This window comes from Oxyura jamaicensis, chromosome 9 (genome assembly GCF_011077185.1).
Source record: "Oxyura jamaicensis isolate SHBP4307 breed ruddy duck chromosome 9, BPBGC_Ojam_1.0, whole genome shotgun sequence".
Lineage (NCBI taxonomy): Eukaryota > Metazoa > Chordata > Aves > Anseriformes > Anatidae > Oxyura > Oxyura jamaicensis.
This window is the reverse complement of record NC_048901.1, coordinates 1,004,842-1,025,797: the sequence shown is the minus strand read 5'-3', so window position 1 is coordinate 1,025,797 and position 20,956 is coordinate 1,004,842. Positions and strand designations below refer to the sequence as shown.

At 41.3% G+C, this 20,956-nt stretch overlaps 1 protein-coding gene across 7 annotated transcripts; it reads right to left on the bottom strand.

The window, feature by feature from the left end:
- Nucleotides 1-6,520: 6,520 nt before the first annotated feature.
- Nucleotides 6,521-19,515, bottom strand: LOC118171462 (phospholipid scramblase 1-like). Of its 7 annotated transcripts, none has more exons than XM_035334607.1 (9): nucleotides 19,319-19,515; nucleotides 15,055-15,086; nucleotides 14,161-14,262; nucleotides 12,109-12,278; nucleotides 11,040-11,082; nucleotides 9,694-9,914; nucleotides 9,079-9,240; nucleotides 7,882-8,043; nucleotides 6,521-6,959 (listed from the first exon to the last, which is right to left on the bottom strand). In XM_035334607.1, exons 2-9 carry the CDS (start codon nucleotides 15,059-15,061, stop codon nucleotides 6,900-6,902), a joined length of 927 nt encoding a protein of 308 aa, XP_035190498.1. In that variant the 5' UTR covers nucleotides 15,062-15,086; nucleotides 19,319-19,515; the 3' UTR covers nucleotides 6,521-6,899. The 7 variants fall into 7 exon arrangements, with proteins under 7 accessions (XP_035190498.1, XP_035190496.1, XP_035190495.1 ...); XM_035334605.1 differs by lacking the exon at nucleotides 19,319-19,515 and adding an exon at nucleotides 19,254-19,282; XM_035334604.1 differs by lacking the exon at nucleotides 19,319-19,515 and adding an exon at nucleotides 19,241-19,264.
- Between the last annotated feature and the right edge of the window lie 1,441 nt (nucleotides 19,516-20,956).

Genomic DNA, 20,956 nt, shown 5'->3' with positions numbered 1-20,956 from the left:
TGTGCCTGGATAGAAATATTGGTGTGGCTGGATCTGAGCTGAGGCACAGAGATTCATCCATGATGCTAGGTGCCCTCTGGACTGAACACTTTGTTGGCTTTGACTTTTCTGAGCTCAGTAGGATTTTGAGGTCAAATATATTTCATTCATGTTTACACCTTATTACATCTTTTTGAAAAGATAAAAACTTGACCAGTGCATATTTCTGTTAGCAAATATGGCTTGGCTTTATCTTATAGTGAAAGCTTTTGTTGAATTTCACTTTAAAATTACTGAAGTGCTAATCCCCAGGAAAATGTATATATATATTTGCTGTAAAGATTTCGTATTTGCAGCTTAAGAGGTGTTGATTAGTACATTTTACTTTGGCACTGCATGGTAGTGGCTCCATTAAAGCACACATAACCACTGATGATTTCATAATTTATTTTTTAGAACTTTAACATGCACTTTTGCACAAACTGCTCCTGCAACTTAACTTACTGCTTAGAAAGTTGAATACCATAAATGGAGCACAGACAACATACGTAAAGTTAGTTGATTTATTCAACAGACATTTTACCTTCCTGTCTCTTGCTCCATTTTCTACCATGGAAATACTTTTTTTTTTATTATTATTCTTTTTTTCCCATGGGAAAATGTGTGCCGCAGCACACAGGTAAATTCTTGTTCATTTCAATGTATGACTTTATTGCTTGGTGCATTCTAATGTTAGCTCACCACCTCTCACAGCCTTTCCAAAATTTGTTCAGTGAAAAAAGAGGACAGGGCACAGTGAGCCCTCGTCTGTGTTGAACAGCTTTGCTTCTATTTCTTTTCTATCCTAGTCTGGCAACAAGCAGAATACAGACACAAACAGAGTGCTAGCAAGCTCAGCCTCAGTCCACCAAATAGCCTACATTTTCCAGGAGCCACAAATTCTGCTTCCTGAAAAATAAGAAATTTGATGTACCAATGAAGCCTTGGTTCCATTGCATAGCCACACTCAACAGGATTAAAAATAAATAAATAAATATTGAAGTCACTGTTGTACACCAGTTAAAAAGCAGGATGAGCTGCAGGAGTAAAAGACAAAAGGATTTTGGAATCATAGAATTATAGAACCATTCAGGTTGGAAAAGACCTCTAACGTCATCTAGTCCAACCTTTAACCTAGTACTGACAAGTCCCCCCCTATACCATGCTACCAAGTTCTACATCTACACATTTCTTGAAGACCTCCAGGGACAGTGACTTAACTACTTCCCTGGGCAGCCTATTCCAATGCCACACAACTGTTTCAGTAAAGAAATTTCTCCTAGTATCCAACCTAAACCTCTCCTGGTGCAACTTGAGGACATTTCCCCTCATCTTATCACTTGCTGCCTGGGAGAAGAACCCAATCCCCACCTTACTATAGCCTCCTTTAAGGAAATTGTCAAGTGTGATACCATCTCCCCTGAGCTTCCCTTTCTTTAAGCTGAACAAACCCAGTTCCCTCAGCTGCTCCTCATAAGACTTGTTTTCTAGACCCTTGACCAGCTTCGTTGCCTTTCTTTGGACATGCTCCAGCACCTCAATGTCCTTCATGTAGTGAAGCTACACTTTAGCTGCTAAGGTGTAGGTCTCTGGCAAATGTACACAGCACTTGCAGTATTAGGATTCATTCTGTTCAAATTCCCTTGGCCAAGCATTACTCCATGTCACAGCATGTGGCTGGAGAGCCACAGCAAAACCAGGAGACAGTGCCTGAGCTAAACTAATGGCTGCACAGGCTGGGAAAAGTCACCGACAGCTGATGGAGCCACTGAGAGAACGCAAAGGCTGTGGGACTGAGCTCACCAGTGGTGCACATGACAGTTCAGGTAGGCAACGGGCTGCAATGAAAGGGAAAGCAAACCACCACAAAGCCATGTTCATGCAAGTCCAAGTACTTCGGCAGGTAGTACTAAGTCAAACTGTGCCCCAAAATCCCAGCACTCAGGAAGAACTTTAGACTTGCACGTGACAGACTGTGCTTTAGAGCAGGAACACATAAGCAGGATCTCAGGTACAAACCACCACTGAACTGACATGCTGGGTACACCTAATATGGTGCTGTAAACCAGGACAAGGCAGCCCCAGTTCCTGTAGCATGTGGCCACATACCTCCTGCTCAGCATGGACTGCCCTCTGCGTGCACTGCCAGCCTCTGAGCACTGCCTGTGTGCTCCTCGAAATGAACAGCAATCAACAACAGAGAAATGCTGACTTCTTTGTCTGCTTCCAGCTGCCCCAGTTCAGTAACTAGGTCAGTTAAAGGTTAAACCAGCTAAGGCATGAGCAGCAAGATTAAATGAAAAAAAAAAAAAAAAAAAGGCAAAACACATCCAGAGCCTTGGGGCAGGAGGGCAGCCCCAGCCTGGCTCACCTCTCCCTTGCCTGCTGCCCTGTGGACTTGCAGTCCTGGGGCTGCTCAGTCCCCATCATGGCCACGTACACTGAAGCCACCTCATACTTACAGGGTCAAATTCACCTTGGAGGTAAATCAGTGACATTAAACCAGCAATGAAACCAGCCTGTGTGCTTTCATGGTCGTTCCTGTGATACATTAATAACTTTCTCATTCTGCAGTAAATTATGTTGGAAATCTTAATCCAATTCCAAATTCTTTCATTTACTAAGTCTAACGCAACTTCAAGAGTACTACACTGTATTTGACTGGGTTTCCTTAATCAATCATGGTTTAGCATACTTCCACATGCACTTTTTAACCCGCCTAGCCGCATCGAGGCTCAGGATTTTGCAGCTTTGGTGGGAAAGCTCATCTAGCTTTCCACAGGCATGTAGGTAACACAGATACTGTGTAATCTGCGGTTCTTCCACCGAGAACAGCAGGACGACAGCTAGCGACAGCCAAGGGAAGCGAAGGGCGCAGGCCGCAGCAGCACAGGCGCCATCCCCGCGCTCGCAGTGCCACCTACCGCCCGCCCGCCCCGGCATGGCGCCTGAGGAAGGGCACAGGCCTCAGCACCACGGTGGCTGCTCCTGCAACGTCCTCTGTGCATTTCCCCCTCCTTGCTGTCTTTGAAACACCGCGATAAAAATAAAATGCAGAAGAAAAAAAAAATGGTAACGAACCTAGACCAAGCGATCTGTCAAGTATCTCTGTTGAACACAGGGTACAGGATCACCAGAACAAAACCTCTATGGGTGTCTTTCTGGCAGATGACACACAGGTTTCTTCAAAATGATCATAGAAACAAGGATGGGAGCAATCCTGAGGAAATAAATAAATATCAAAATCAAGATACCTCATGTTTTATATATTATATGGAGGTTTGGGATTTCTTCACTTTTTTTTTTTTTTTTTTTTTTTTCCTCACCTTATCTTCTACTCAGAACCAAACACTTGGAAACAACAAATCCACCAGCCCAAAGATTCACCATCATTTTTCTGTGTGCTGGGGAGGCAGGAGGCTCCTAGGAGAGATCTTTGCTTTGTTTTACTTCAATATCACTGGCAGTAAACAACGTAACAGAAGAAAACATGAAAGGAGAGAATGGGAGAGGAAAAAGGAGAGACCATAAGGAAAAGAATAGACAGCAACACCTTTCTAAAAGAAGCTTTATAACCAAATAACCCAACAAAAACTTCAGGTGCTCAGTCTATTTGTTTGTGACTTCTGGAGGATACAACAAAAATTAATGGTAGCCATCTAGAAGATATACAAGTAGCAGCCTCTTGAGGCTCAGGGCTATGCAAAGACTTAGCTGCCTGCCTTCCACCACAATACTATTTCCATACAGTTGCTCAGTTTTGGAGGTGGAATGTAAAAATGGGAACCATGTGGAGTAATGCATCTGAATCCTAGTGTTCAGATCCAGTATATAAGCATAGACTGTATGAGCATGTATCATGAAAGCATGCCCTTACACAGACTGATCTAAGACAACAGATCTCTCTTAATACCTGGCCTCTTCCCTACACCCCAGAAGGGCTGCAGCTTTGTTTCACTGGCCAGTTGTTATTTTGTTTTGTTTTAATACCTCTCACTCTAATGTATCAATAATTCCAAGATCAGGTCTCATTACATGATTGCTTTTTTGACTGAAGTGGCTTCTTCATCTTGTTGCGTAGTTTCCCCTCCATGCAGGAAATCTATTTCCTTCTCCTGATCATGAGAGCTTCCTTTATGTGTGAGCCCCTGACTCTACAGCTTCCACCCTGGCATCATCCACTTATCTTTAGCATTCAACAATTTCATAATTATTCCTGTCACAAAGCATTAACATTCACATTCATGCAATGTCCATTAGTAGCCAAACACTTAAGCCATCAATTCTACAATACATTCCCTCAAAGACTTGATTTTTATCAACACATTTCCAATGAATTGCACACCTGCACTTACAGTAAATGATCTAAGTTCCTCTAGAAAAGAGGACAAGCTCAGGAAAACTAACTGCTTTCCCCTTTCCTGAATCACCTTTATTGTTCAGTCCCTGCTCCTGCTGTCAGCTTTTCAGCTTTGGTGAAAGTTATTCTCATTAAGAAAACCAAGACAAGATATGTAAGGCACTTACGGGCTGGCCTTGGGTCTACAAAAGGACCCTTTTAAAAAACTTCTCTATTAGGAATACTATTAGGTATACAGACAACTTTAGGAGACCAACTGAAACATAATATACTTTAAAACAATGGTAATCCTCATCTCCAGTTCCCAGTATTATTCTCTCTCGTTAATTAGTAGAAAACCAGTTTTGCAGTTTTGCTTTGGGACTAAGGAAGGGGTAGGGTGTTTTTTTTTTTTTTCCTTGCTTATAATTTTGGTTTCTAGGAAACTGAAATTAACTATGAATTTTTACCAAGAAACATTGTATAAATTATGCCTTTCTCTGCTCTATATACCCTAGGGTTTCATTAAGTGACTGCATCTCCTGTACAGCTGGAGACGAAAATCTTACAGGTATGATACAGATGGAAAGGTCATTAACAGCACTAGAGAAATCCATCTGCAAATCTCACTCTATAAAGGTTTTATGTAACAGTTTTATCTGAGGTGGAATTGAGTAACAGGCAGCATGCTGAAGGACTTCTCATGCTTTCCAAAGCCTGGAGTTAGGAGTAGGGGGATAAATGATTGTATTGCTTACAGCCCAATGGATGAAAAGTGGGAATTTCTAGAGTCTGGTTATTTACTAAGTATGGAAGCTGTTATGAGTTCTCCAGAATGAAGACAGACCGCTCAAAGAATGATCTGTTCTGCACTTAGCACAACTAGTGTCAGAAATGCACAAGTGAATATAGCTGTGCCCAGCAGCCCTTGACAAATTTAAGGAGTTACAATTTTTCAGTATACTAGGAAAAGGTAAATGACTATGACAGTGGTAAGATACCATTTGGTTAACTAAAGAGTTATCCCATGGTAGCTTTAGTTAGGACTTCTCATGCAATATTTTCAGTGTCATGACAGACTGAAACAAGGCAAAAGGTTCAGAGCTGTGGAACCTAGTATCAGAACTATCCAGGTGATGGAGAGCTCCCCTAGTCTAGGGGTCTCTGCATGCCTTCAAGACTCCAGATTATGGAATTTCTTCCCTGTTCTTATAGCAGATCTGGCAAATCTAGGAGGCTTAGCTCATACTTCTTTCTTACTTACAATACATATTTTTCCTACATCTTGATGTGAAGCTGGACATTCACAACTGTTTCCATTCTCAAATTCTTCTCATACTGCTCTACAGAGATGTATGTGAATGTTTCTGTCTAATTTTGCATGCAGGTTGGGCTGATGGTGCTTTCAGGCCTTCTGGAACAGCACAACTGAGACACAGAACAACTAAGAACAGCACTAATTAACCAAAGCCCATCTCCAACAATTCTCAAAGACCACTCTATTCAAGGAATTTTGTTGTCAGCAGCAGAAGTTAAACTGAATATGGCATAATAGACAATCTTAAAGAATTTCATAACAGTATACATTGTCATCATGGGTTTATACTATTCTTAGAACATCTAAGAGTCACAGTACATAGCAGCAATGACACTCCTCTGCTCTTTGACTGGCCAGGAGCTATCAGTAAATTGAAAATCCTGAACAAAAGAAATCTTTAACAAAATTAGAATACAACTCAAAATACTGTCAAGAACCTCTCCCTGTAGTTAGATCCCAAAAACTGCTATGCGCACATTCTTGTGTGAAGTAAAACTACTCTTTTATTCTTTTTTCCCTGACGCAAGGAAAAAAGAATAAAAAACATAAGGCAATTACTAGAGGATTATTAACTGGAAGCAACCTCAGGCATTTATGTTTCCAGTCTCTTCTAACTTCTGTTGTTGAAAATCATAACTTTAAGTTTTAAAACAGCCAAGAAAAATTAGGGAACTGTTACACTAAATGAGTCATATTTGACAGCTGATTCATCACAAGATTAATACAATCCTGCAATGATTTCTGATATCTCTGTTCATTTTGAATACTTTGTTTTGAACATATATACTTGATAAGCTGGAAACAACAATATCAACACCAAGCCAAAAGTATCAAAGAAGGCTACATAGGAAAAGATAAGGACCTCTTTATTAGGCTGACTGCTTATGTTAATATTGAACAAAAAAAGTAGTCCTCTTTTTTTTTTTTTTTTTTAGGAATTACAATAAGAATTTTTAATAAACAATTCCAAATTTCTTGGAAAAAGGTTGGTATATATTGTTATACTCTACAGTATTTATCTGTACAGGCAAAGGGTGCTTATTTTAATACTACAATTAATATAATTATATTACAAAAACAGAAGCTAGACAATAAAGCTCTTAGTTTATAGAAATATAATTACAAGCACAAGATATACATTTTTCATATTCTCATGGGAGCTCTGCAATCCACTGGAAAGCTGGGTGGTTTATTTTCTTCCTTCTAAATAAAAAGTTCCAGATTTCACTGCCACACTCCTGTTTGCTGCGGGTTATCACCAATACGCTCAAAAAACATGAAATCCTAGGAAGAAAACAAAAAGCAAACAAAAACAGTATTTTTAAAATCTGGCTCTTAGTTCGTGGTTATTTGCAAGATACTCAAAGCACCTTCCCCTCAGAAACCTCAGATGATGAGAAGCAGCTGGGGGTACCCCTCTCCAGACCCTCTCCCTGGGTGTCTTGTAGAGGTAAAAGGACATCAACAGAGAGAAAAAGATGTGGTGAAAGCTGCAGATGGAAACTTTAAATTATCACTAACGGAAATTGTACTTCCTTAGGATTTCCATCCTGTCTTCCTTCTGCCTGACTCAGTCTCTTCAATTTTACCTCAAACTGGAATCTATCATAATTGCCATTATCTTTAGTTTACAGGAAAGCAGGAGGATAAACACATTTTCTGTGTCTGGAGTCCTCATTTGTACTCACTACTCTTCATATACATCATAGCACCTGAACACACAGCTAAAGAAAACCTGGTTCATGAGCTGGACTGTAAAAACTGGTGAGAACTTTCCCAACGCAGATGCTGTGTATGTACCTTTCCTCTCCCTCTCGAGTCCTGCCAACATGGAAACAGTGCACTTTTGAAGTGATCTGTTCTGGCTTTGGTTGAGTCTCTTGGCTATTGCTGATCTGCACTTTTCTGGTCTCACCATCCATATAAACATGCTTGTCTCTAAAGAGTCTGTAAAGCAGTCTTCCTTTTACAGGATTTCTCAATCCCAACACATATGAAGCTGTTCTTAAATACAGTTAGCACTTTGTGACTATTATCTGAAATACTTCTTTGTCGTGCTCCCTCCAGGGTTAGTTATGTGCACAGGAAGTCCACAACAAACCCTCACTCACTTTGAGAAGCTCAGTCAAACTCTTTACCAAGCACAGTTTGAACGCTGAGATGAAAAGTCAGTTCATATTCAAGGATTAGTGAATTACAGACTTACGATAAGAAAGCAAGCCCCGATCATGACTGCTTTCATTTTTACATCAAGGTCCATTGGGAATGCAACTCCGAAGTTATCTGCATCTGTAAATGCTTCTTTCAAAAACCCTGTCCACTGCTTAGAAATCTTTCCGATGGTAGAAATCTCATCTAAAGTCTTCACCTAGTTTAATAAACAATTTTAAAAAAGCAACAATTCCATCATTCACAATACTCCCAAATTATTTTCATTATAGATCTAAATGAAATATTTAAGTTGTGTTATTTAAATTAACGCAGTCACTGAATGCAGCCATTTGCTGCAGTGCAGCCATTTGCTGCAATGCAGCCAGAAAGACAACCCTGACTATCAGAAAGTCAGTCTGAATTAAGACATCTAATTCTAAATCTGACTGCAACGTTCAATGTTTTAACGGTACTGGAGGACAGCCACTGCATGCAAGCATGCACAAATCCCGTTGGGAATGTTGTCTTTTAGCCAAGAGAGTGAATTAGTTTTTCCTACCATACCTCAGGAATGGCTCAAGTGAAAAAAAAATCAAACAAATTACATTCTCCTGTTCCAAAGCAGAGGTTAACCCTTTTCCTGAAATTGTATCCTGTGTTCTGAATCACATGAAAGACTAATCCCCAAAATAAAATCATACTAAATTTGCTTTAGCAAGGATTTGCAACATCACTTTAAACAATGCAGTAGACTAGCATCTACTAGTTAATCTGTATGAAAATACTGATGCATCAATACCTTACTTTTAAATGAAAGTTGTAATTCTTCATTCATTCTAGTCAAGGTTTCGGGTATAAATAATGTTCATTTACTTGTTACTGAATTATTATTACATGACTGAATGAGTGGTTGCAGAGAGTCATTTTGATAAACAGCTGATACAACTGAGAATAACTTTTTTGTTAGGAACTAATATAATGGATTTAAAAGATTTTGCTTTAAATATATCCATTAAGAGATCTGTGTGCAATCACAAGGAATCAGATCGTTGATGAGTGGCTTTAAGATGACATTTCCGTAAATCTGGCTGGCTTACTTAGAAGTGAATTGATTGTATTAACATTAAAATATTATGTTTTCCTTACTTAATACATACTACAGTACAACTGACTGATAGTAAGAGAATCAACAAACTATTGTCAAACTACTATCTGAAAGAAGATATATACAAACAATTTTTGCATTGCATACCTCAAAATTAACATCCTCACAACAGCTGCAGACAACACATGGGCCGCTAATTTTCAGTACATCCATTCTTCTCTCATCTTGAATAGTGAACTTGGGTAGGCAGGGATGCCAGTTCTGGACAACATAACCAACTGGTGTTCCTGGAGGTGCCTGAATTTCTATCTTCACAGGAGAAAGAAAAACCCCATGTGAAGCATTCATGCTTTGATATGTTTGTTAGACAAAAACCCACATAACACGCAAACCAGCACAGTTTATTTTTCCACAACAATCCAGCTTTCCAATGAAGATGCATGGGTTTTTCTGTGAATGTTTTTAAAAACTACAAAATTGCAAATCCAAATGCAACTTCTGCCTTCACTGAAAGCAGGAGCATACTCCTAAGGCTATAGAACATACAAGCTACATGTCTGCAGTGGAAAAATCAAAGTCTAGTAAAGGAAATACTCTGGACATCCTGAAAGCATTTAGTGAATACCTCACAGAATGCAGCTACTACAAACCCACCAGTAAAAGCTCTGAGTAGGCTCAGATTTGAGGCCTCAGAAGTTGCAACATCCCATAATTATTAACATGAAAAACAAAATCATCTCTTATACTGAGGGAGCAACTCACCTCCTGTAAGCAGCAGGGGAAACAACATGACGAACACCTGAGGGGTCTCTGCAGTGTAATCACCTCACGACCCAGATTATCCATAATCCGTATGGTGAAAGGTCGTGATGGCCCACAGCAGTTCCTTGTACAGCAGTCAGTGTCCTCTACCGCGAAGTACACCCTTTGCCCCAACGTATTCTTGATTTCGTATTTGTTGTTTGATTCAAATCCAAGAAAAACTGAAAAACAGTAACAAAACTGTTATTTCCTTAGGTGTGTCCGCGTGAAAAACAGTAAGAAAAGCCACCATGCTACTCCTACACTACTGTTTGGGAAGGCCTCATTCAGAGTCTGTCAGAGGCAGCTACTGGCAAAGGGCCCTCAAGCAGGCCAGCCCCACAGAGAATTTCAGCGAGGACAAGCTGCCACGAACGCGGCAACATCGAAAGAGCATAGAAGTGTCCATCAGCTCCCCTCCCATCAGACACGGGCACCCACTGCCAGAGCGCACACTGCCACTAAGTCAAATGGTATGGAAGATTCCTAGGGAAGAGCTGAAGGAGTGAAAATTAGGAAGACTTAAGTTTAGTGGTGAAGCAAGAAAAGGGCTCCAGATGGCAGGAATATGTTCAGAATGAGAAAGCCACAAAAAGGCCTCACAGCCAAGATTCACAGCAGCACAAATAGAAAATAGCAAGAGACAAGACTGGAATTTTGATTAATTTCTCCAAAAAATAAAAGTACCCTTGAAGCATTATGGAAAGCAAAAGCAGCAACATTAGGTGTCAGCTGAGATGGAAAGTCCATTTCATTTCTTCTGTTTGAAAGACACTGATAACACGACTTTGATATCCTTGAAGTGAACAGAATGACAGAAGGAAAGTAGTTCAATTCACTAAAAGAGCAAGATTGCCTGGAAATGGAATTGGAGCAGCATGCCAGCCCAAAGAATTAGAAGAATTAGATGGGGCAAGAGGAGACGTAAAAAGATCTTTAAGTAGGGAAGAGAGGAAAGCTGAAATCATGAATGAATAGCATGGGAGATTAGTGATTTCAGCTATAACTGGTTACAAAGATTACTCAGCCACATTGCTGTGCATCTTTTAAGCTATAGAACCAGTTTAAAGTCTTTTTCTACCCTCCTGTTTTCTTCTCTCCTCCTCTCCTCCTCAAGTTCTGTGGGAATTAAGACAGGTAAGAGGCAGGAAAGAGAGAGGGAGCAATCCATGAAACAAAATCTATTTTAAACAAGTAAGCTGACATCAAAGAAAGAAAGAAAGTCTAGACAAAGAAAGTCTAAACTTTAGAGTTTTTGGGACTCTTAGATTTAAATATTTTCTCTGCGATAAACACTTTTCACTTACTCTCAAGAAGTTCGGTTTGCTGATGAATTAATATCTGGTCAATCTGTTCATGGTTGAAAAATGAAACAGAATAAACAGTTAACAAGTTATAACTAAGAGAAATCCAGTTTTAAGAAGCATTGTTGTTGCTTTTCTCAGAATGCAGATTTACAGAGCAATACATTGCCTAAAGATTGATCATCTACTGGCAAAGCTATGGACATGGCTCATGTCCTCCTTGTCCTGTCCTCTGTCAGTAGAGCAGAACAGTGTTTCAGAGCACCACAGAAGATGGTAGATGCTCTACCCAAGCGGGTCTTGTTACAAGCACACAGGATTAACGTGCCTGTGTTCCTTTCAGGACTTGGTGTAGCTCAATATTGCCACAGAGGCTGACATATCCCCACACACCACACATCCCAGATAGCTACGTCAGGAATTTGTACAGAGAAAAGCAGGAGTCACCAGTATGAAATTCAGGAGTTTTAGAGCAGAAGCTCAGCTACTGCTCAGCTGAGTGAAACTCAGTAAGCTTTTTTCCCCCCCTTTAGAGCAATTTGACCAACTGGCAATATATTGGTATTAAGTTCCCAGTAATGAGAAAAACCGTGCTTTTACAGTACAAGAGTGTATCCTGTGATGTCTCCTGCAACATGGGAGCAATTCTCATTTTACTATTAACATTCTCTAAGTTTGTAAAGCTTGACTAGTGTCTGAGAAAGCATCACACAGAAAAGCAAGCACCTCTAAGGTGCTACAGGTACCCACATTATACGTATCTGTTCTAAACACCTTGCCAAATCGCATTACTTCTCATGAACAGTAGCTTTAGAAACAGGAAAGACATATAATACATCCAAGCCCCCTGCCCTTCAGCATCTCACTTGGCAGGAGCACAGGTACCCCACAATGTGCTCTGGCCGTAACAGGCCACATTCAAAAGTGCATCACTCACATTACAAAAGGCCTTACTTAGCAGCCCAAAAGACAGATGCAACAAAGGCAGGTGTGTTCTTTAGCTTTCCCACAGATGTAGGCTGCTTCTCAGGTGACCACCTGTTCCCTGGGGAAGGAGGAAGGCTGCAGGTACCTGTGTGAGGTATTCCAACCCAGGAGGGCAGTTGGGAGGAGGAGGAGGGATGGGCATCCAGATTGTCCCGTCCTTGGCGGTGGGCTGGTTCTGGATGGGTGGACCACCCAGACCAGGTGGGCCTCCCATAGGCTGTGCCTGGAAACCATAGGGCCCTGCTCCAGCACCACCTAAGTGTAAGGAGAGATACGGTTAGGAAACTTAGGTCTTGCTGCACCATGGATCTTTTTCAAAAAGACTTGTTTACTTTTCTGAAGCATGATGGTCCTCACGCCTACAATGTATTTTAGTTATGAATACTGTAACCTTCATGAAGGAAGTCATGATGGACAGGGATGTTCTAATCCCTCCAGACAAAAACAAGTTAAACAAATAAATGTGTTACTCTTGTATATAGCAGAAATTTTATTCACAGAAAAAATTAAAATAAATAAACAAGATTATTTCTAAGTAAAGACAACACAATACAATAGAGGAAAAGTATTTGCTCAACTGACAACTTGTAAATATCAGAGGAATTTTAAGACAGAATTTTCCTAGAATAGCACCTTCTACTTATGTGATAAGAAACACCCTTTCAGCAAAATTCACCTCCAGTTTAAAACTAAATGAGATGAATCCAAAACCAGTACGTTCCCACTTGTTGAATGAATTCTCACCCGAAACTCGGGAAATCCACAACTCCCTCGTGCAGGAGATGCACAGCAAAGAAGGAAAAAGCTCCAGGGCCTACGAGGGCCAAGGCAGCGCTCTCCAAGCCGCGCTCCCGCAGCAGGCCCCAGCCATGTAAACACCCAGCCCCACAGATGGCGCCCGCAGCGCGGTGCGGCCCTGGGCCCCGTCGGCTGCATTCCCTGCAGCTGGCGCAGCTGACGCTGCCGTTACTGGAAGTTACGAAACAGGAACTGTAGATTTTCCCTACCGAGTAGACAGATAAGACCTTCAATCAGATGCAGAGGAATTTTGTATTTTACTCAGAAGCATGCAGAAACAAGTAGAAACCACCAAGAATACTTTTTGTAGAGCTGTACAAAGACAACTAATTTGAGATGCTGACTTGTAGATTTACCTTTAGCACCAGTAGTTCAGCACCAATGTTTCATACATTACAAAACATAGGCTATTACATGTGGAAGATGATGCTGTGGCCACAAGCCAGATGATAAACAGAGCAGTGGCTTAAAGCTTGTAGCCAGCAGGAACGCTCACCCCAGGTGAGGATCCACCCTTATGAAACACTCCCCTGTACATCTGAGCACAGGCCTTGCACACACACTGCCATTGTGTAAGTGTGTGTCTGCAATTATTTGGAACAGAAATATGCTCCCTTGATCTTTGTAGTACAGGTAGCACATGCTCATTCCTTGCTGAAGGCTAGCTGAACTTGCAGAACTCAGATTTCCTTGCTACAAGACACACAAGATTTAACTTCTGTACAACACAGAAACCTAAGCCAAATATTTTGCATTTTATCCATAACTTATGCTTTGAAAGCTTGATTGTTAGATATTGCTCATTGTAATTTGGTTCTTCAGAAAACAGCCAGGACATGAGAAACTATTTACAAGTGCTGTGTTTTGAATGTGGAACATAAGATAGAAAAAGTGGAAAGGAAATGAAAGTATACGTGCAAATTACAGCAAAAGGATAGGAACAGGATCCACATGACCAGAAGAACTGTGAAAGGAAAACAATTATTCAGTTCTGGATTTCTGAAGAAAAATAAACTAACATTTTAATTTAAAAAATCTGATCATCAGCAAGGAGCTGCCATACATTAGTTGCTTTGCACCAGTGACACCTCCCTAACAAACTCCCACTGGTGACTAGTGAGGAAGAACATCCAGCATTTTAAACTTCCGCTACTGGCACTGCTCAGCACACACTAACACCAAGAAGGAAAGCGTAAGACTTTCAGTAAAACAGAAGTTACCAGAAACTCTACAGAATTAATATTAGAAAAGTAAATCAAAGATGGTTGCTCTGGTGAAACCTCCTGCTCCCCATCCTTATCTCCTAAGGAAACAGCAGATCTGTAGCCAAGCAACCTACCTTGGAAATTCCCAGGTGCATACTGCGCATAGCCATAGGGGACCTGATTTCCCTGTGCATAGCCAACATTTGCAAATCCAGGTGCCGGTGCAGGGTTATGTGCTGGAAGAATGCAACATATGTTGTGATTTCCTCCTACACATAGGGGGAAAGAGCCCCAAGCTGCCACCTTCTTCAAAGTAGATACATAAAAATTAAGCTATTTTCTGAATAGCAAAAACTATATAATAAGCTTGTATTTTATGCAAAATATGTGTATTGAAGGATAGTACAACTTAAAAGAGTTCTGACCCTTAAAGGGCAGAAAAAAGACAGGCATTACCCTTGATGTCATGATGTCACACTATCACAGAAACATTTCAACCTGGAAGGGACCTCTGGAAGTCACCTAAAGCCCAGCCAAGCAGGGTCAGCTCACTTGCTGTCTGGGTCAAAGGGGCCTTGTTCATTTATGTTCATTTATTACAAAAAGGCTCTACGCAAAGAACTGGCAGCAAACTGACAGGCTGCACTCCTGTACAGAACAAACTGGTTAATGAGCCATTCTTCACTACATAAAACATTTTCTCCCAAGTTCTTCTAGCATGTAACATGCTAAATCGTCACCCGTTGACTCAGAGTTATGGATTAAGTAACAAGGTCAGCTTGTAAGCAGAAGTATCCTGCATTTCAATATGATTAATTTATTTATTTTTTACTTAACAACAGAAATTAAGATTTTAAAATGTAAGTTGCATACTTTGTAAATTATTAAATTTACAAACTTAAATCATTCAAACTTCTATCATAAGTTAGGCAAACTTATAGCTAAGCTAATATTGCTTGAACATCCCTGAAGAAACCATATTGTCTTTGATATGACAAGAGACGACATTTGGTTTATATTTTACTCACCTTGCATTGCTGTGTATCTGCTTATAACTGTTCTGCAAAACAAAACATATTTATTGTTCTTTGAATGAATTACTTTTGTGTGATATTATGCAGTTTTAAATTAGTGATCAAAGATACTTGCATGTCTAAATTATATGGGACAGATGAATTATAAATACAAGCTAAAATAACTTTAAATATCTCAGTTTCCTTCTAGGTTAAGCCTCTATCACAAAATTAATCTGAATTATCTTTGCCTGCTGCATTCATGCTTTGTGTATCCTGAAATCATCCTCAATTCAGCAGAAAGCATCAGGATGTACAGTTATTTCATTGAAGTGCAGGACTACATTGTGCAGCTATCCAAAACCACCAGGCAACTCATGAACAAATGCAACAGTAATTTCAGAGCCACTAGTTTCATTATTGATGTGGACTACAAAACCTGCTTGGGTAAAACCATATGCAGCTGTGACACCTGCCACCTACTCAGCTGATGCTATTCCACTTTAGAAGTGGTACTACCAAGTATCACATGAATTTTTATTTTTTTTTTGTCTCCACACATAGTAAGAGGTGGGCTTGCACAGGTAAATGGGTATCCACAGCAGAATGCCAGGAGGAAAAGGGCCAGCTGCTTGTCTTTTTCTTTCTACTCTTCCGGGGTCTCCAAAAGGAGTTAAACAAAAACACAGTAAAACCTAGTAATATATTTTGTCCGTTACAGTTCCTCCAATTATTTCAGTTCAACAAAGATGCTCATCCAAAGCTGGAAATTAAACTGAAACTGAAAAGCGTTCCTTCCTGCTTCTGACTCCCACAGCAAAAGTTGTATCCAGGAGGATGAATGGTCATGGGATGATATGGCACCCAGCTCACTTGCTAGCTTAGACACAACATCCTCTTAGTTTAATAATTAGTTTTAAAAGCATTCTTTTTTAATATCCTTTTTCATCTGTACTAGCATACCTTACTAACAAAAATATCACACTTTTATGCATTTTTATTTTAGTCCCATATGAATAACGTTTTAAAAAAAAGTAGTATGAAATGATTGGATATTATGCATCTAATCTAAAACTGAAAGAAAAAAAACTGAACACATTTAAAGTACGTAACTTAAACCTTGTTCTCGCTGTTGATAATCTAGTGTGGCATGCTTAATATATGTCCATATTAAAATATGGTGACAGAACTTCTGGCTTGTAGGAATACATGAATTCAAGATGATTTTTAAAAATGTTATTTTACTAGCAAAAGATCATTTTATCAGTTTACACTGTGAGATGTTCCATGTACTTGAATTTCAGTGAAACATTAAGAATTACAACTGAACCCTTATAAAGGGCAACTAGGGACAGAATCATATGATTTATTTTACAGCCATACATGGTCTGTGCAATATATGATTCAGAAAATGTTGAAATGTGCTCTGCAGATAGCAAAGCAATAAAGACTTTACAGAGCTCAACCCCCATTTCATCCAACATGATGCTAAAGAGATTTTTTAAATAGAATTATATTTTCTTCCATTACTTTTTATTGACTCCTTCTACGGCTTTTGATTCAGCCACCAAGATTAACACAACACTGTCCGTCACACCTTCCTTTTCATCCAACTAGTTTAAAAAGATTGTGAAACAAACAAACAAAAAAGTCTGAAGTACCAAAGGAACAAGGAACAAAAACTCATTTTTCTCTGCCATTATATTACACAATTTACTGTTCAGCCACCTTCTTACATACAGGGAAATTCCCAACTAGTGAAGAAAACGTAACAAAAGGCAATTGCTCCATTGAAAACAATGCCTTGGTCCCTAGCTGCCTCAGTTATGCAGAGCAGCGTAAGATCAGTGATTCAAAGCCTACATTTTCATTTTGGTTTAATAAAGAGCTTTACATACTGCTGTGGTACTAGCTCTAGTAGCAGTTTTTAAATAAATATAGGCAGCAACCACTGAAACGTATTTACTGATCAGAGAAAAGTAAAAGTACCTTGCTAATACAAGAGAAGGAAGAATGCTAATTCTTTGTAATGGAGAAAAAATTCCAGACTTAAAAGAAAGTTTCAGCAAATAGATACCCATCACTGTATTAATTTTAGTTTACGTCAATATACCAACAAAAATAGTAGCTGCATTAATCCCTCGCCACATGCAGCAACCTCCATTCAGGACATAAATCCAGAGCAAGATGCACTGCAGGCAGTAGCCTGGCTCCAGCATCCCAGCAGCAGCAGCAACTGCGTATCTCTGCATACATTTCCTGAAAAGCCTAAAGGCCTGAAGGAACCTGATGGTCCAAATGACCTTTAAACCTTCCAACCTAAATTACGCTATGATTATAAGGGTCCTTCAAATGCCATGGTACCACCTGAGGCACCTGTTGCTCGCACACATCCCTGTGGGAGGGCAGGCAAGAAGGGGACCTGGCTGGGGCTCCAGCACCCACCTGCTGGGGCTATTCTGGGCCAGAGTTAGGGAAGGGAACACATGCCGGGAAAAGCCTCACCATTCTGCTAAAGCTTTGTCCTGTTTTGGCTGAGATTCCCCTAGTAACTTACAGCTTTGGCCTCAGAGGAGATATAAATATCCTCCCCCTGCCAGAGGAGTTATGTTTCTCAGTTCAGCTTTACCCAGGCAAAAGATGAAGCCACTTCCCTGGCAGGAAGCAAGTACCAGGAAAACCGAGAGCACTTCTCGCAAAGCAGCTGTCCCAGTAGCAGCCCCTAGGAAATGCCATCTCTGGATCACCTGGCTGTCGGCCACCTCTCCCAGCACAGCCAGCACCGCCACCTCAGTGTCAAATGCGAGTGACAGGGCCCAGCCACCCCACAAAGGGACCGCTCCTTCGGGGGCCCACAGCAGGGCACTGCTGGGACACCAGCCCCAAGCGCCACACGTGCCTCAGCACTTACAAGATGAAGGGGCCCACGAGGCCTCGATACCTCAAGCGCTGTCTAGGGTCAGTGCTGCCCATCCTCCTCCACACCCTGGGGAGCTCCCAGGCTCTTCCTTCTGCTCTCAGAGCCCACACTAAAGTGCTGCAACAGCCCAAAGGCAGCATACACCCAACCAGCTCCTTGCTTTCCTGCAGCGTTATGCTAACAGGCACAGAAGCAGCCTTCAGCTGCACCCAGGTGCGAGGCACAGCAGCTTTCCCTCCCCAGGAGATCTGAGCCCAAGTACATAGGGGTCAGCTAAAACCTTCTAGAAAGCCAATTAAGGAAATGCAGGTTCTGAACAAAATTGGAACAAAACAGTTCCAGTTCAGAGAACAACAGAAAGGGAACAACAGCCTGAGACTGTTCCTTTTTAATGGATGGCAGAACACCCATGGTTCATTTTCTGGTTTAAGAACTGCATCACACAGCTTCTCATTTTCCAGATCTCACTTACCCTGATGCATGTCTGTAGCTAGGCCGCAACTAATTTATAGGCATCTTAATTCACTTAACTGCAGAGCTTCTGCTTTTTATCTGGAAAATAATACTGGCTTCGTTCATGACTACCACTTTCATTTCTTACCCTGCTGCATAAGATACTGCTGTGATCACACTAACACAAACCCCCAGGCACTAACATCATGCACAGCGTCACTGAAATACCAAAACAGGCCCTTTCTGAGAAGGTTTAGGATTTGAAAAACAGAATACTGAATATCTGTAAAGCACACGTTAGTTCACCCTAGCTAGGTAGCTCTGTGGTACTTTTTTGATCACCGCGTTAGATTTAACCCTAACTCTAGAAGCACAGCATACTTAAAAAACCATTTGGGTGATGGAATTAAAAACTGTTTCCCGTTGAAGTTACCAAAACAGCTTGTCCAGAAGGCAGGGCACAGCGAGCAGCCTGGCCCCTCGCGGACCCCAATCCTAAGGGTCGGCGGCGCCAGCACCGGGGCAGAGCCGTGCTGTGCCGAGCCGTGCCGTGCCGAGCCGCGCGACCACCACCGCCCGAGCCGTGCCTGCCACCCGCAGGTTGCCCAAGCGGCCATCAGGAAGACGTCTCCGTAACCCCCTCCCCGAAGGGGTGCTTCGCCACCTCTAACAACGAGCTACCGCAGAAGAGAGGCATTTTGTCACTCATTGCGCAATCCCCAAATAGCCAAACGTGGCCCTCACGACCATTCCCGTCGCTATGACAAAAGCCCAGAAACCTTACAGGAGCCCCCAGAACAAACCCCACGCGGGTGGGCACACGCTTACCTCACACGCTTACCTCACACGCTCCCGCACCAGTCCTTGCTCCGCTCCTCGTCGCCGGAGAGTAGCACCCGGCCCTACCCTGCCCCCCGGAGCGGGGCGGGAGCGGGCGGGGAGCGCCACCGCCCCCGGGGCAGGAAGGGGCGGGGAGGGAGCGGGGCCGGGTCGCGGTGTCGCGTTCGTGCGTCACGAGCAGCCCCCAGCAGCCCCCGCCCGGCCTCGGCACTCCGCTGGCGGCGGAACGGAAGGGCAAATACTGAAGCGAAGCGCCGCTGTAGTTACAGGAGGTTTTCTTGCGAAGGCAGAAATTTAAGGTGGCAGCGGCTCTCTGGGCTTAACTCAAACAACACGTGCTCTGACATTAAGGAGGCTTGGCTCTCCGGCCCTGCCCTTGGGTTTTACATGCGGATCAAATGCTTTCTCACGGTCACGTACAAGCCTAAAAAGCGTATCCTAGGCTTCCCACGGTGTTTACAAGATCACGGCTTGCCAACGCATTTTCCAGTAATACCTAAATGCTCAGCAAAGACAAGACAGCTAGTTTCTCGTAAATATATATCACAATGGGAAAAAAAAAATCACTAAAACACATTTAATTAGTGCTTACCCTGGAACACTATTTCTGAAAGATTTCCTGAAAACATATTCTATATATATATATAGGTTTTGTTTGTATTTTATATTATTTGTATTTATTTATTTTATTTATGATTACCTTGCCTTTGGTTCATTCTAATGCCTGACACTACCGTAGTACTTAAAAATAGAATGGCACTAGTTGGAGAAATAATGGACGGTGCCGTGGATTCATAACGCTTGAGGAAACAGTTTTTAAGTCTGAAATGGTCCAAAGTTTCTAAAAAGTCTCTTGTCTCTTTTTGAAGCTGTTTTATTTCAAGAACATTTGCCTCTGGATAGCTCCCCCAAAAATCAGTCTTAAAAAGAGGCAGCTTCATGAAGCAGACTCCAGACACAGAACATGATTGTGAGAAATATGGTAAGGAAAGGGGGCCTGTATTATATTAGGCCAAGAAGGACAGAGAACACTTTAATTTCAAAACTGCCTGTATACAAACAGATTTTGTGGGTGTACCAAAATTTACTGTACTTTCCTATTTCCATGTAAAGTCTGTGGAGCCACACAGACTTTAATCCATTAACAGCCCATCAGTGATGAAGCATGACAAGGCCCAAAAAGAGTATCAGGAGAGCTGCTGATGGTCCCTCATATAAGAGTACCCGGAGTTTGGGACCTAAAGTCCTACCATACCTATGTATATGCGTATGTATATATATAATATATTTTTATATATTTTTATATATTATTTAAATGTATACAAGACATTTATATTTCATCAAAAGTGTCCCATTTATTGGTGGATCAGGTCAGACTGAGACAGGGAAGTGTTAAATCTTTCACTTACAGCTCAGCTTTTTATTGGAAAAGCTGCATTATCACCAAACATATTACAAGTATTTTCAGGTTAAAGTTTATTAAAAGATGCAGTGAACATAAATGTCACCTAGATAAACCATGGATATATTTAAGTGAAATGCCTGATTTTATAAGGGTCATTGTAGATTTACGCAATGCTTGTCAACGATAATCATGTTATATTCCAGGGTTACAGATAAACTAGTAAAACATATTGCAGAGGATCAGCTTGCAGAGACATTTCTTTACATGCCATTTAAGATTTACATGGAAGTCCTATTGTT

What these genes read in the sequence shown, in the direction of transcription:
- LOC118171462 (XM_035334602.1), bottom strand. Translation starts at nt 18,099, where the DNA reads ATGCTGCCTTTGGGCTGTTGCAGCACTTTAGTGTGGGCTCTGAGAGCA. An exon ending in TGCACCTGGGAATTTCCAAG is followed by an intron (nt 12,279 to 14,160) that starts GTAGGTTGCTTG and finishes CCTTACACTTAG; the next exon opens with GTGGTGCTGGAGCAGGGCCC. An exon ending in TCCCCTGCTGCTTACAGGAG is followed by an intron (nt 9,241 to 9,693) that starts GTGAGTTGCTCC and finishes TCTCCTGTGAAG; the next exon opens with ATAGAAATTCAGGCACCTCC.